This window comes from Cinclus cinclus, chromosome 3 (assembly GCF_963662255.1).
Source record: "Cinclus cinclus chromosome 3, bCinCin1.1, whole genome shotgun sequence".
Taxonomy (NCBI): Eukaryota; Metazoa; Chordata; class Aves; order Passeriformes; family Cinclidae; genus Cinclus; species Cinclus cinclus.
The window spans coordinates 43,821,670-43,837,284 of record NC_085048.1 but is presented as its reverse complement, the minus strand read 5'-3'; the positions used below and the strand labels follow the sequence as shown (position 1 = coordinate 43,837,284).

The following is a 15,615-nucleotide window of genomic DNA, read 5'->3' as shown; positions in this document are numbered from 1 at the left end:
TACTGAACAGAAAGGGAAATCAAAACAATTTGGCCAAAATTATCACTAAGCCACCTCTAGGGTGAAAAAACCTGCCCTGAGCTGGCTGTAACATCAGCCAGGTACAGAGCATGCAGGGTGCTGCTGTGGTGGCTTTGCATGGGGTCATCACTGCTTTCTCTGCAGGCTGGTCTTGCCCAGGATGCCAACTACTCCAGCACAGACCAAGAGCTCTTCCCCCCATTCTTATCCTGAGCCATTTGAAGTAGTTATCTTTTACAAAGGCACCCTGATTCAGCTACCTTTCCACCATAATAAACCAATTCCTTACAGACTGAACCTGCCCCTTTGAATGTACCAGGACAACAGAAGATCCTCTGAATCAAAGGAACCAGACAGCAGACTCTTGTTTCAGATAACAGTAACATATATTCCCCTACTGATAAGAAGCATTTTATCTCTGGAAAAGAGAAGATCTACCAGTGATACCTTTCTAATAGCCTTCATTTCTGGTGAGAGGAACTCTCATAAATGAAAAAAAGAATATTACAGAGCTGAAAGAGAGTTCACTGGCAAAGTAGGTGCTGAAGTAGCTCTTTTTGAACCGGGTTAGCTTGTCTGGGGCATAGTTTTTAAAGGGAAACACAGAGATGCACCACTGGGATTCTCAGGGGCTTTCATGAGTGATTTGATAGGGGGAACACCTAAGCTGTCACTCAATTCCTGTTCATTGATTCACATGAACTGTCTCCCACAGATGATGAGAAAGACCCACACAATTGTTCATTTCTAATTACACAGGTCCCAGCAGAAGCTGTTTACTTGGAAATGCCAGGTTATTCACTTCTCTGCAGGCAATTATGCAGAACAGACAGGTTCAGTCTACCTCCTTTGACTAAAGACCCTTTAAGATACATCCTGGCAAGGGGAGGAGAGGAAGAGGGACCTTCTGTGTCAAGTTGCTGTCTTGCCATGCCCTGTCCAGAACTTCACCACCACCTCATAGAGAACCCTTTGAAGCAGCATGGCTTCACTTGTAGTCCACAGATCTGACAGTCAAAAAAAAAAAATAGTAGAGAACAGTCTACAAACTACTGCTTCCAGCCACTGCATGCACTTCCAGAAAGTGATATGTGATATCCACAAAGCATCATCAATATTACTCAAAATGGTCATCATTTTGAAAGAAGGAAAGGGGAAAGGGAAGGAAACAGTCTAGCTATATATAAAGAACTCAGACTATTTCTCTCTTCTACTCATTTCTCACCTTAGTCATCAAACAATGTAATCCTTTTCATTTCATGGTAACAACAATAATAGAACTAGATGCCTCTTCAAATTAATTCAGGAGCACTGCTACAGAAGGATTAACTGAGAATGGCCATGTGAAGCAGCCAGGAAACAGCAATACTTCAGAGGGGGATTCAGAGTACACACTTCCTGGAACGAATATATCACTATTCAAATCATCTTTGCTCCTTCAGGTGTATATTTGCCCAAGTCAATTTTTGATGCAAACCTAACATTTTGTAGTGCAGTTCATCAAGTGAAATAGAAAACATCCAGCATCACATTTCTATGGACCATCAACCAGGTCCAGCCCAGCAGAAGGAAAAACTTGATCTAAAATCAAATCCTTTCTTTCAGCTACAAGTGATGCTAAGAACAGCAGAGAAAGGAAGTCATGCTTGGTACCTGGGAGAGTACAGAGCTGTGCCCTATGTGTATGGAGGACAGCTGGGGACAATGATAAAGGTCCAAACCTGACTGTGTGCTTTCCTTCTTCACATGGGTTGTGGCAGAGATCTGAGCAGACCTTGTGAAAAGCACTAATAGGAATGTTTTATTACAATATATTAAGCTTAGAGACCAAAAATCAGAACTGCAACATTAGCAGAAAGTATTACTTCACGTATGTCTACTAGCAGTGAGAAGCAATAATATAGCCTCAAAAACGTTAAGACTGAGTGAAATAAGGAATGAGAGCCTTGGGATTTAAGGCTGTCATCTGCTAAACACAAGCTGGAATAATCTGAAACCAGAAATTCGTATCTTGCATTCCATTCAAGATAAAATTCCTCTCACTTTTTCACAGACCTTCATTTTTCAAGGCCAAATTCTTTGAAAATCACTTTACCAGATTCCTGCCCTGCTTTCAGGAAAATGTATCAAATCCCTGTTCCTAGAACACTCAGCTAGAAAGACGTGATGCTAACAGATCACAGGGAAGCAGGAAATTTCAAATCCAGTAGTTTAAGACTGGTTATCTGCCTTCAATCTTTACTCTAATCTTCTCCTGATTAGAACTGCACTAAGAAAGCTTCTCCACAATTAATTATACTAGTTTATTACATTGGCAATAGTCTCCTTTCCTCATAGTCAGACTTTTGCTGGTAGTCTAGCTTAGCATGTCTGCTTAAAGTAACATGAGCTCATCCTGACACCATGCCTACATCCATCATGTGAGCTCTCCCTGGAGCAGCTCTTCTGATGAAGATCATTCACCATTACTTTTAGGACTCATATAGCTATGCTGACACATGTTTGTAAAGTACAAAAATACCATTTGCAGGTCCTGGTACAGATAATTTTGAAGTGAAAGAAAATACTTCTTAATAACTGCTTCTTTTTCCTCCTCCATCTGGGCCTACAACTTCATGACCTGTTTTTGCAAAGTGCTCTCAGATCTGTCGCTCTTATGACAGGTAGCATGGACATTCTTACAGGTGAGACAAAGAGGAGATGGAACTGACACAACTGAATAGTAACAGGAGGACATTCAGCAAAACATACATATTGTTGTCCTCTGTAATTAGACCAGGTAATAGACAGATAAATTCTTTCTACATACTGCACAAGATCTAAATTTCCAGCCTCCGCTTTTCTGAGTTCTCAGCTCTTCACAGGGAGAGATATTGTGGGAGTCACAATATTGTGTTTTTCAGCCTCTGGGTTGTGTCATTACAGGTGGAAGAAGTACTCCCTGCACCCATCACACAGATACTGTTCAGTTACATCTCCTTGTGGTTTTTATCCTGTGTATTTTTCATAATGAACAATGCAATAAACACGGAGTGTTTGCAGTGTTAAATCAAGTTCCCAAAGGGAGTAGTTTGTATAACAAGATAAAATTATCACATTATAATAACTAAATATGCATCAGTCTAAAGCATGCTTCAATTAATCATCAAAAGTTTGCACCGCCTCTTTAGGTCTTAATTAAGCAGAATGTTTGGTATTTTTTTCCTTTCAAACCTGTGTGAAGGAGCTGCAGAAAATTGTTCCTCTTAAACCCAATGAGCAGCAGTTTACACTAATCGATCTTATATGGAGCCATAATTTAAAGAGGTGGGGGGAAGTGGAGGAAGGCAATGAGTACAATGGAGTAAATCCATCATGAACAGCCCTGTCTCTTTATTTAAGCAAACCAGCATGATCTGTGGTGTTTGGTGCAATGTTCCTAAAAACCCTTCAATTCTAGAGTTAAATCCTCATCACTTTTCTAAGTTTTAAGTTGCAACACTACACTAATACTGTTTTGAACTGAGAAATGCAGCTACAGCTCTAATCTGCATATTATGATGATTCAAGGGCAGGTACTTCAAAACCTTTCTTACCATATTTCCTTGCAAGAAATTTGGCCAGAGACACTCAATTCTTCTGGCAAGAAGACAACCTCTCCCCCAAAGGTGCCCAACCACAGTATTTCTATGCAGAAGGAAGACCAGGAAGATGGAGTGTTTGGGATTGAGATCTCAAGTATGGCACTGGGACTGAGTGAGCCTTTGTGAAACCTGTACCTTGACTGTGGTTGTGTCCATGATCTGACATAAAAAATATTTTGGCACCCTATGTCTCCCAACCAACCAACTCATCTCTGGCATGCATTTCCTTCCATCACACTGTCAGAAGCCATATCTCTCCACTACTACTTTCAGCTACTTTTCTCTCTTTTTCTCTTTGCTGCATCCCACCCTCTCACACAGGTAGTTTGGATCCCAGGTTTTTTGGGGGTAGGGAGCTATAATAGCCCTTTTACTTTGAGCTGGGATCTGCACTCAATCCACTGGTGTATATATATCTTTAAATATTTTAGCTGCTTTCACTATTACTTTTTAATGAAAAGCTGCAAAACTTCCTTTTTAAAGACCTTAGATCTTGACTTGACTTGAGCATCCGCAGCAATAATAGTAAGGGCTCACTCTTTCCACTGGGACCTGCCAGGATTTCAGAAACAGATGATCCCAAGTTACTCGCCTACTGTTCCTAAAATCCCAGATTGCCATTGAAGAAAAACAAGTAGCATGTATTCACATTTTTCATCCCCAAGTAGTTCCTGAGTACTTCTGCTGTCGATCCCAAGCAAGGCAGAAGTACCATTACAGTCAATTTTCTTACACCCGAAATGCTTTACCAAATTAATCTCAAACTAAAAATGGAGAAGGAACAAAACTTCTGAGGCGTTGCTGCAGATCCCTTTGCGATATCACCTTAAGCACTGATCCTCTAAACAGATGGGGCACGTGACAAACTTAAGGTACAAAAAGTACCTTAAAAAAGTAATTACCAGAAGATTAAAATATAGGGCTGACAATAAAAAGCTTGCTGCAGCCATCGCTATGGAAATATCAGAGCCTCTACAATGCATTTCCTTTTAAGGACCAGTCTCTTCAAGTTCACTACTCTGCCAATAAAGCAAAATGTCCCAGCTCCTTTTGAAAAAATCATTTTGGGGAACCATGGCCTGCCTATGTTTTCTATGAGCTGAGGCACATTCTTATGCATAGTTCAGTAGGGACTGAATACACAACACAAAAGCTGGCATTTTGGCACGTTCTAAACATGCAAACAAAACAACCACCTATTTCAGCTAATAGAGGGGGAACTCCCTGTGTACTTTGAATATATGCTATTAAGGTGCATATGTGGACTTCATGATGTTCTTTTTAGCACAAAGGAGACACTTGGCCCTCCACAGAGAGCAAAAGGCATCAACAGTGGGCTAGATGGGGCAGGCATCCTGGCAATCACTAGCATTTAAAAATCCAGGTAGTAACAACCTTATGATCAGTGTAAATTTGATGGTGCTTCACACTGAAAACAAGAGAAATCATTTGAAGAGTAGCCACTATAGGATTTGTTGCAGTGGTCTTTATCAGGAGACTAAACCTACAGTTAGAGAAATTTTAACACTGTTCAGCAAACAGAAGATATTTGTGAAATACTGAAGAGGGACCCAGAGCACAGTAAAATTAAAGTCTCCTCCTGTAAAATATACAGAATTAACTAAATCTGATAATGTGGTCTTTACTTAAGGGAACTGCCATTCGGTTCCGCCTGGAATCAAACTTCTTGCTGCTGTGGTCACAGATCAAATTCCTCAGTGAATTTTGACAGATGATCTTGGAATTCATTGTTAATGGCCTGCTAAATACTATTTAAAACAGCGTTTATGCTTTCAGATTCTTCCAATGCAATTTAAATACTGGGAGAGGTTACAGGAGGCTGTTCCCAGAATGTTTGTAGGGCAAGAACTCTGCTTATTCCCATATCTTGCACAAAGTTACTCATCTGCACTTGTATTTACAAAATCTCCTATAAACTTTAATTCTAAAGTGATGCTAAACTGTAACATAGAAAATCACTAATTTCTTTCTATAAAATAACTAAATACTTACTTTAGTATTTGAATCTGGCATTTCTTTGCCAGCCTAGGTCACAGGCTGATTTTTCAAGTCAGCACTGGAAATGCTTCTCCTTTAAGACATTTTGCCTCATCAGATACCATTCCTCCAGCCTAGTCCTCCTTCACCTTCAAAAGTTTCTGATAACTTCTGGTACAATTCCAGCTGTTATAATTTGTAACCTAACATTATGTCAAGACACTAATCTGTGGGTTGCAGGATTTACATCTCCTTTCCTTCTCCAAATGTACTCGGTATCTTGTGAAAATCTTGGGAGGGAGCATTATTTCTCCCTTGTACTTTTTTCCTCTGTGGAAAGCTCAGCCAGTTGCATGACATAATGCTTTCTGCCTCCCCTTCTTCTGTGTCCCTTAGCAGTGACCTCCCCTCGCAGCACAGCATCGCAGGAAGCTGGTTCTTGTTTGGGATGCTCAGAGCAGCCGGCGCACTCTGCGCCTCCCTTGTACACAGAAGGAGGCAGGAAAGGGAGGGATTTTGTTGACCCTCATGCTCAAAGGACAGACCAACCAGCAGTTGTACCCCCCTACCAAGGCACTGCCATGGGGATCACAAGATAAAATAAATCAAAGAGCACTCAAAGAAATGGGAAAACTGAGACAACATAGCCTCCAGCAGGTGCCAGGGGAAGGAGGCAGCTTGTTCTCACCCGCACTGAAAGAATTTTTTGCATTCTTCTTTGACTACTCTTGATTTCAGCCTTCCTTCATCCCAGGTAACAAGAGTTGTCCAAACTTGCCTGAACAAAGGGGCAGAGTCACCCTAAGTGCCCTCTCAAATTTACTTTGTCATTAAAGGCTGCAGAATAACAGAAGGTTTGCAGGCTACATACTAAGGCCATATACTCTTCACAACTGTAGTGAGATTTTTAGTTCTGAGTCATCCCAGGCTATTGCATTTCTGTTCCTTGCTATTTCTATGAGACTTTTAAATTGGAAAAAACATCCAAACAAACAAACAAACAAATAAAATTTTAAGAAACCCACCAGCCTTCTTTACATTGCTATACAGAAAATAAGGACCTGCAAACACCAAGCAGAACTAATCTTAGGATCACTTTGTTGCAAAAGGCTATACTCAAGACTAACCTTGAAGATCACTCAGAATCTGCTGCCAGCTCTAAATGTAATTACCAGCCAGCTGGGCAAGAAGGAGTCTTACTAGCCACAAGGAGATTCTTACAGCAACTTTCTGGAGACTGCATTGACTACTTATATGATTCCAGATGCAGGCTGGATGGCTGATGCTGACTTATGTAGTCATGTTTGATTTGGTCACTGTTCCAGTGTGGTCTGTCTGCCTGGTGCTGCAGATCAGGGCAATGCTCTTACAGATAGCCTCCAGGTCTGAGTAACTTGCAATCTCCTGGTGGATGCTTCCCATGGCTGAATTTAGCATCCTCCACTGACACACCATAACCCGAGTCTGTAGACACTCAGTGCACCACAGAGGGCCCATGCACTTAACTCAGCCTTTTTTGGGTTTAATTATGAAGTACAGCAAGGAGAGAGTGCCTTCATTGGAGCTGTTTATATTTGGTTAGTAGCACCCTAATGTTTTCCAGAATCATATAAGCAAATTGGAATCTAACATTTCATTTGACTAAAACAAAAATCTGAACAGCTTGTGAAGATAAAATTTTAGTCAGACTGCTCAAAATTATTTGGTTTTCAAATTTTAAAAAACCAACCAAAAAAAAAAACCACCAAAACAAAACCCACTTTACTGCAAAATAAGCATGAGAGCAAAAAAGGTGGTTTTGTTAACTCTTCAAGGTTTTAGCCAGGTCTTACAAAACATGAATGCAAACAGGACACTTGTTCAAAGCTTTCCAGCATGCTCATGGAAAACCTAGTCTGCTGAAATCTTCAATGACAGCTTCCTAGACAGTTTAGGATCAGCACTCCTTCCTCCTCTTTTTCAAGATGATAGGTGTTTCTAATAAAGAATCATATTTACCTTCCTAAAAATCCTATTTCCCTTGGCTTCCTGACTGTGTCTTTTCTACCTCTGCAATTGCTGTCAGTGCACATTGCAGAGTATCCTTTTTTCTCTTCAGGTTTGTGAGCATCCCCCATGCTCTGCTCTCCTTCCTCTAACCTGTATTGAATCTTATCAGCAAAATTATTCAACTAATAATTCAATGGATCTGCTTATCCTCTTCAGACCATTACACTCCTGTCCAAATGAATACCTCAGCCTGTCTCTCTGACACCTCTTTACTCATGCTGACCCTTCTGTTCAAGATCAATACAGCAAGAATTAAAGTCTTAACAATTTCTCCCAGAGTGCTCACTCCATATTATTTGCTCAATAAGGATGGACTGCACCATCTTTCCTGTCCTTCAAGTTAATGATTTAGGTATCATTTTCACCTGTGGGCACTCCCTTTTGAGCTATATTGAAGTCTTGTAGATTCTTCTCCTGTAGGATATCTAAAAGCTTTTCTCATCCATTCACAAACTCTGGATACATCCTAATTCTTAGCCCCCCAGTCACTACAGTTAGTTCATCACTACCTGGTGCTCTCTCTGGCCTGTAATCTAACTTTGCCCTCTATGTGTCCACACAAAATGTGCTGCAAAGACCTTTTTCTGCCCAGCATTTTAACCTTGAAGCTTTCTCTTGGCCTCTTGCTGTCTCTCTGTCCTCTCCCCTTACTTCATTTATCCACCCAAACATGGATAAATGCTTTGGTGTTCGTGGCAGGTCAGTCATAGCATGTCTGTCCCCCATGCTCAAAATATAAACTTTCTCTTTGTTAATTAATGATATGAGTCGAAACATTTGCCTGGTTAAGTCAAAGAAGCACCTTTTCACTGTTTCCAAAGTCATTCTCTATGCTTGCAAGGGACTTCAAGAAAACATCCCCAGAGTTACTCTTATCTGGCTTTGCATCACTCTGAAGTTTTCTGCTTTGATGCTGTGCCCACAAAACGGTGTCAAAACGCAGTGCCAAGACCACTGCCTCACACACTGGCTCTCCTGGCACCTTTGTACTCCCTTTCCTACCAGCTGTTTCTTGCCAGGCTCTTTGGGGTGATCATGGCTAGGGCACCTATGTCTTAAGATAAAACAAAACCATTACTACCCATGCCTGTTGCAAATCCCACAAAGGAGGTGATTCTCCTCCCCCTCCAATGCCCCCAAGCTTTTGTCTCTAAAACAAAGGTGAGGTAAATACATTCATCTGCCTAGAAGTCATGGTAATCTAGTGCTCCTTACCAACCAGGGGGTGAAGTCAGAGGAGGCAGAGATTATGCATTCATATCTCCTGTGCAGGTACAACGATATTTGTTGTTAAGGAATTAGATAAAAATCTAAAGGTAGAACACACTTATGAAGAGCTCTCTCTACACATTACCCTTAGAGGTAAAATTGAACACAGGATCATATGTTGTAGGTGGACAGGCAAAGAACAGAAGGCAGTTGACTTGGCCAAGATTCCCTTGTGTTCACTTAACTACAGTTGCAGTAATTTGTTTTTCTACTTCATAGTTCAATCTCCTCCTGCTTATTTAGTGTCATAAAAATCCAGCAACTGTGGCAATTTGCACAATGCATGCTATAGCCTTGTGTTCATATACCACAAATTCAGCATTCTGGATTCATTCGTGACTCAGATTGGAGGGGAAAATAGTTTGGGATGGCACAAGCCTTTGATTAAAGCTTTAGGGCCAAATCAACAGCAGCTGAGGATCCAGCCCATATGGCCTGAGATCTTTAGCTGTGTAGAGGCTGCAGGAATGGGCCCAAATAGCTTTGGTAATTAGCAAATATCATATAAAATAGATTGAAAGTCTTTGGCAAGGACCACGTATTGAGTAACATTGAAAATTATTCATAGCATATTATATGCTTCTTTAGAGATAAAATTCAATGGTATAACAATAATTTAGGAGGGGCAACTGTACCCGATAACATGACCAACAAGAGACAAACACTTTACTGGATCAATCAGTATTTAGCAGCTACCTTTAGACAATGTTACAAAAGGGCAGAGGTGACCATCCAATACCTGGGACCTGATCCTACAAGCAGTTCTGCCTCTGCAGAAGCACCCTGGCACCTGCTGGCATCTCTTTAGCCCTGTGTGTGGAGAGCTGATGTTCTTGGGTAGGAGTTGCATGTCACCCTGTATTCCTCTCTGCCTTGGTCAGAGAACAATCACAATAACACCCAGGGATGTCCACAGAAGCAAGACTCATCCTGCTTCTATCTGGATTCACCAATTTTCACACTGTGTGGAGCAGTAAACAATAACACAACAATTAATCACCCTGGTGTAGCCATAAGAGCTCCTTTCACAGATTACAGCAAGCAGCATGCAGAGGGGAATAAATCATTTTTCATGCAAACTCTGAGGAATGGCATGTTAGAAAACCACTCCTGATAAAAATCTAATGAAAATGTAAAATCTCAGTGCAGTCTCCTGGGTAGCGTCAAGATCATATTAAACCCTTTGAGAGACAGTGGTCAGGGATTTCAATGGGAATCAAGAAACAGTTTTCCCAGTATGAGCTTGTTAACCTGATATAAAGACATGATGCTGATTTGATGGCTTTGTCTCGCTCACTGTTTCCTTCATGCAGCCTATTTTTAATATAATAATCTTCCATTAATTTAGTTAAAGGCCTCATTCACCAGAACAATTCTTTTTTCCTAAAAGCAAATGCTGCTGAAGTGCTGAGCAATCCAGCATAAGGAGTGTCACAAGCAATGCAAGCTTGTTGTCGTTGCGTTAGGGGGAGTTTTTCAAGAATACTGAAATTATTAAAGCCACTCCCCCACTCATTTTTAAAACTCCCTGTGACTGGATTTTCATCATTTTGAAATCAGCCCTCTTGCTAAGACACCTTGATCCAGTGATCTCAGGACACTGTCAATAACAGTAACCATTTTTACATGTTCATTAGGATTTACCTGCTGGTGGCTTTATGAAAGGTGGTGGAATTAATGGGACAATAATAGGTACATTCCCATGATCCTTCGACCCTGCTGGTGAGTCTGATAGTCCATTTCCTGTGGCAAGCCCTGGGTAGCTTGGGTTTATGTTGTACGGTGAAATAACACTGTCCTCAGGTAATTTTGGTTTTGGCAAAGAATTTTCTGTAAAACACAAAGAACACATTGTACAGTATGACACATAGATTTCTTAAATGGCCCTGCATACTTTCACCAATCTCTTCATTAAATTACTTACCCTAATATAAGAATGTTGCACAAAAACCCCAGGTATTTTCCCTTTAAAAGAAATTTATACTTTCCAGTAATCTTCAGGAGTGCTCCATTTTATTAAAAAAATCAAATTCACACTTTCTTTTCGCAGAAGGTAAAAGGTGGGATTATTTTGTCATGCATAGCCTTACTATGCCTGATTTAGTCAATGGCATCCTACTCTTGTACTTCATTTCTACTGTTTGCATGGTGATCACACTCAGTGTGCTGCGACCTCACCAGCACAAGGAGCATGAACTGAAGAATAAAATAATTCCTATTCTCTATAAATAATATGAGTAGTAATAATGAAAGGAATTTAAAGAAAGTAACAAAATATTGAAATCACAGCAAAGTGTGCATAAAATGATGACAGTTATTATTCTAATTCTTTAAACCCAAATCACTTCAGGATTCTTATTTGTAGGAATTTCTCCAATATATCTCAGCCATTGGAGTCCCTCTTCTCCCATCTCTCAGAACAAGAAATGTGCTTTTTCCCCTGCATACACCAAAAGTCTCTACCTGTCACAGGCATTTGACACCTATGGTACCTAAAACATATTACTTGCATCATGTGATACATAAGAAAAAGTATGTCACAAATTTCATCAAGCATAGAGTAGAGCCAGTAATCATTCAGCAAAAGATGTATTTATCAAAACAGAAATAAATTAAGTGCATTACTACACAGGCACAAGTTCCTTCAAAGGTAGCTTAATAACATTACATTTTCAATGAAAAATAAATATTGATCATCAATGCTGTTACAGAACTAACAAGCTGCAAACATTCAATTTTAACACAATTAGGTTGTTCCACCTTACATCTAATTTTTTCCCTTTTTCTAGCCATCTGTCCCTCAGCACTGGTCTCTCTGGTGTCAGTACTCATTGCTACACTCACTGAATACAGGGTTGCTGCTGGCTATCAGAAAGAAAAGCCAAACACTGCTGTCTACAAACACAGTGAAAAGAAGCACCCTAAGTCCATAAGAGCTGCTGGAATTTCCTCTCTTTACCTCACCTTTGAGAAACTCCTGTTGGATAAGTCAAGATGGAGCAATTTTCTACTATTCTCCTTACTCTGATGACAAGCCCCTATCCATTCCCTGAAACTGAGAAGTCAGAAGGCAAAAACTGAATGACTGAACAAACCCAACAGGCTCTCATGCTTCACATTTTGAATCACAAAGATCCAGCAATGTCTTAAACAAATTCCATCCATGGGAAATTTCGACCACAGCGCAGAAGACGGTATAGTACAAACATGGATGAGAAGCCTTATGTAGGAGCAAGTGTGAATGTTCACAAGTGTGAATATTCCAGTTTAAAATCTTTCATAATTTCAAAAAGTTGTAGACCAACCAGCCTTACTATGGGAAGCAAAAGGGTTCCTTAAGGCCACCCTGCTAAGAAAGTCATCCCTCCTTTCTCCAGTTGTGAGTAGTTTATTGACACCACGGGCACATGGCTTTCAACAGACACATGAAAGGCATTATTTGTGAAGCTGTATATCAATATATAACAATATACCAATACAACAACAGCAAATCTGTTAAGTGACTTTCCTCGTAGCCTATTGGCTTCCCTGTACCACAAGGTAGTCTCAGATATTTTTATGCAAAGCAACCAAGACAAAAGCAGCAGAACATGCTTCGCAATCAACACCAGACAGGTTGAGCTATTAATCCTTCTTTGTATGAACAGAGAAACATGAAGTCTCGTTACCTTTGAGAACAGAAATGTGCTGGCGGCTTTCCCCATCTGCTGAGTAGTTCCTGAATTCAATATCTTCTCCATCTTTCAGTTCAACCTTATCATAACCATACCAGCCAAGGAGCTCATTCATAGTGTTTTCAGCAAAGTTCTGAAAGAGAAAAATTACCTACTTATTTATGTAATCAATAACCATTTGGAAGAAAGAGAAGACTGCATAAATTGAACCATATCTGTGCTACACGAGGAAGTGTCAGGTTTGGCCCACCTCCTCAAAGACTAATGTTCATTTCATAACTCAAGTGCATAAAGTGAAATGCATTTAAATCTCCGACTGGCACATGTAATTATGACAGAGACTCATATGTCTGTAATTTAAAGAAAATGAAAAGGAGAGTTATTTATGACTTTTGCTCTGACATTCAATGTCAGAAATATTTTAAGATACATTCCTCACACAAACTTGTCTGTGTTGCTATAAAATATTTAAGACTGCAGCAAGAGAATAACAGAAAACCAGGACTTTTTTTTCAACCAGCAGTTAATCAATCTTACTGCGTTACAGTCTTTTCAGCTGGAGCAGGTCACTGACACAATTACAGTTTCTTGAGGTGCCCATGAACCAAATCAAACAAAATCACAGCAGACGTTTTTTTCTCAGTTATAAGCCCTTGCACAGATGAAGCACTTAGATTCTTCACCGTGAAAGCATTCCACCATCATTTTTCATGCAAACATTTCTCACGTTTGTTTAAGAAAACCTTCCTCAATTTTGCCGTACTTATTTTCAAACCAATTTCCAAGTGGCTGAGTGGTTACATTTTATGTTTGTATGGAAATGCAAAGTACGGAACATGACTGTCATAACCCTCAATTTCTATTAAAAATATGTCCTCTAGGTCATGAGGCAAAAACTATTTCTGTAGAAAATGCTCATTATTGGGCCAGGAGATTTAGTGGAGTAAGTTAAGAAATCTGCAGCCAGGCAACAAAGCTTTCTGAAACCAAATAGTGCCACAGAGCTCTACAGCTTATGGATTTAGGAAACTACCACAGGAAACCAGCTAATGAATTATTGCAATGGCAAAGATCAGTTTAAAGTAGCATGACAACTGTAAGTTGAAACAAAAAAGCCACACACAGAGCCTATGTGGTTTCTGCCATTTTTTTTATTAATGCTCTTCTAAAACAAATTCCAAACTTCATATTCCTCCAAGATCTTGACTTCTAAAATAATGCTTCTGATAAGCACTGACTCCCAGGACTCAGGCAAAGGAGAATACAACACCAAAACAAAAGGTAAATGTCAAATTTGCAGGTTGCCAAATTTTGTCTAGTAACTACTCTAGCTTAATTTTTTAGTTGGAGAAAGTCTAACGATAGAACACAGCAATTCTCCAGTCATTTAAACAAATAAATAAAATTAATCAGATGATAACTGCTTTTGAATTCAAAGCTACAGCAGGCACTGTGCCCCAGAACCTCGGAGCGCTGCACTGCTCCTGGCTCATTCATCACACCAGATTACATAGGTGTTCCTGTCACTCAAGGAGTGCTGTAAAGCAGCTATGAGCAGTAAACACAAGCAATTTGTACTCTTCCAAGAGTATCATCTGTGCAATTATGCTACAAACACATTTCAGGAAAAGAAATCCCAAAACAAAACCCCAGAGCAGACCCCTGAACCATCCATTTCCTTTTGGTTTTCCCTTTCTGCATTTTCACCTTACCATCTGATGGAAGTCACAATTCTGTGGCTATCCTGTGCAGCCCCAAATTGCTGGAAAATATTCCATCATCCCACCTCTGCTTCTAGACTCAGCATTGTAAGCATGATAGCTGAATTATGCCACTACTACAGTTTTCAATGCAAAGTAAATGTGGTTATCAACTACCTACATCATTTGAATGATGCAGATGCTTGCAACCCATGGGAAACAAATAACAAAATGACCTGGACCTGGGGAGTCAAATCTCACCACTGCAGCTCACCCAAAATTATGTGAAAGGGCCCATGGAGGCCCAAAGGCAAGGTCTGCCAGCTTTCCTTGCTTTGCTAGATTTCAACTATGGAGACACAGCCCTAGAGATTAATCTAGCAAGGTAGAGACCAATTGACAAAGTCTTACCAATTTAAACCCCATGCAACCAAATTAATTGAGTAGCTCTAAATTCGCCTCCTGTGGATGCTTTGTGTTTTATTTGCACTGCTGATGAACTCAGACAATGAATAATTTCTAATTACTGTCAAGGAATACATAAGCAAGGTTGTACATATGTTTGCTTTTTCCTGAAAATTCATACATGTATCTGTCCCTTTGAAATGTAGTCAAAATTATGGTAGGGTTTGTAATGGCACTAAATTTAAGTACCTTTCACGTCTCATTTAAACTATCCATGATAAGTGGTGCACCAAAATGAACACTCATACTGACAGAAAATACACTGCATTTCAAAATCACTCATCACAGAGATCTGACTCTTTTGTAAAATAGTAAATCAATGGGGTTTTTTCCACTAACTTTATTGAGAGTACAATGAGGTTGCATGTCAGTAACAACAAAAGTAAGCACCCTTTTAACACTGATTTCCCAAAAAGAGCGGTTGGGTTTAAAAAACAAACAACAACAAAAGAACCCCAAGCCATTCTCCTCCATAATTTATCTTACCTACTACAATGCTGCAAGTCACCCTTAATACCATTCTCTCAGTGACTAACAGCCAGAGCTCCATTACACCACACTTTGTTCACAGCAAATGGAAAGCATGACCCCATCCTCAGCAAGCTGAGTGTCAAACCTGAGAAATGTTTTTTCCACACTGACTCTCTTGCATAGATGGGTGTCCAAAGAACACCACCACCTTCCCACAGACTACTGACTACAACACCCATTTGGAGAGATGTCTAATGCTCTGAGAGTTGAGATCATGCTGAAGCTGCTGTCCTGAAGCTGACCACTATTAATTCACTGTTTTAATGTATTTTCCCTTCTTCCATT

At 40.0% G+C, this 15,615-nt stretch overlaps 1 protein-coding gene across 1 annotated transcript in view; it reads right to left on the bottom strand.

Annotated features, from left to right (window-relative positions):
- The window catches only part of SOBP (sine oculis binding protein homolog), a 99,141-nt gene that overhangs the window by 77,352 nt on the left and 6,174 nt on the right, over nt 1-15,615 (bottom strand). Inside the window, exons 2-3 of the mRNA XM_062488716.1 lie at nt 12,629-12,767; nt 10,605-10,790 (exon numbers count right to left, since the gene is read on the bottom strand). Coding sequence (XP_062344700.1) covers nt 10,605-10,790; nt 12,629-12,767 — 325 coding nt within the window. The remainder of the gene's footprint in view (nt 1-10,604; nt 10,791-12,628; nt 12,768-15,615) is intronic.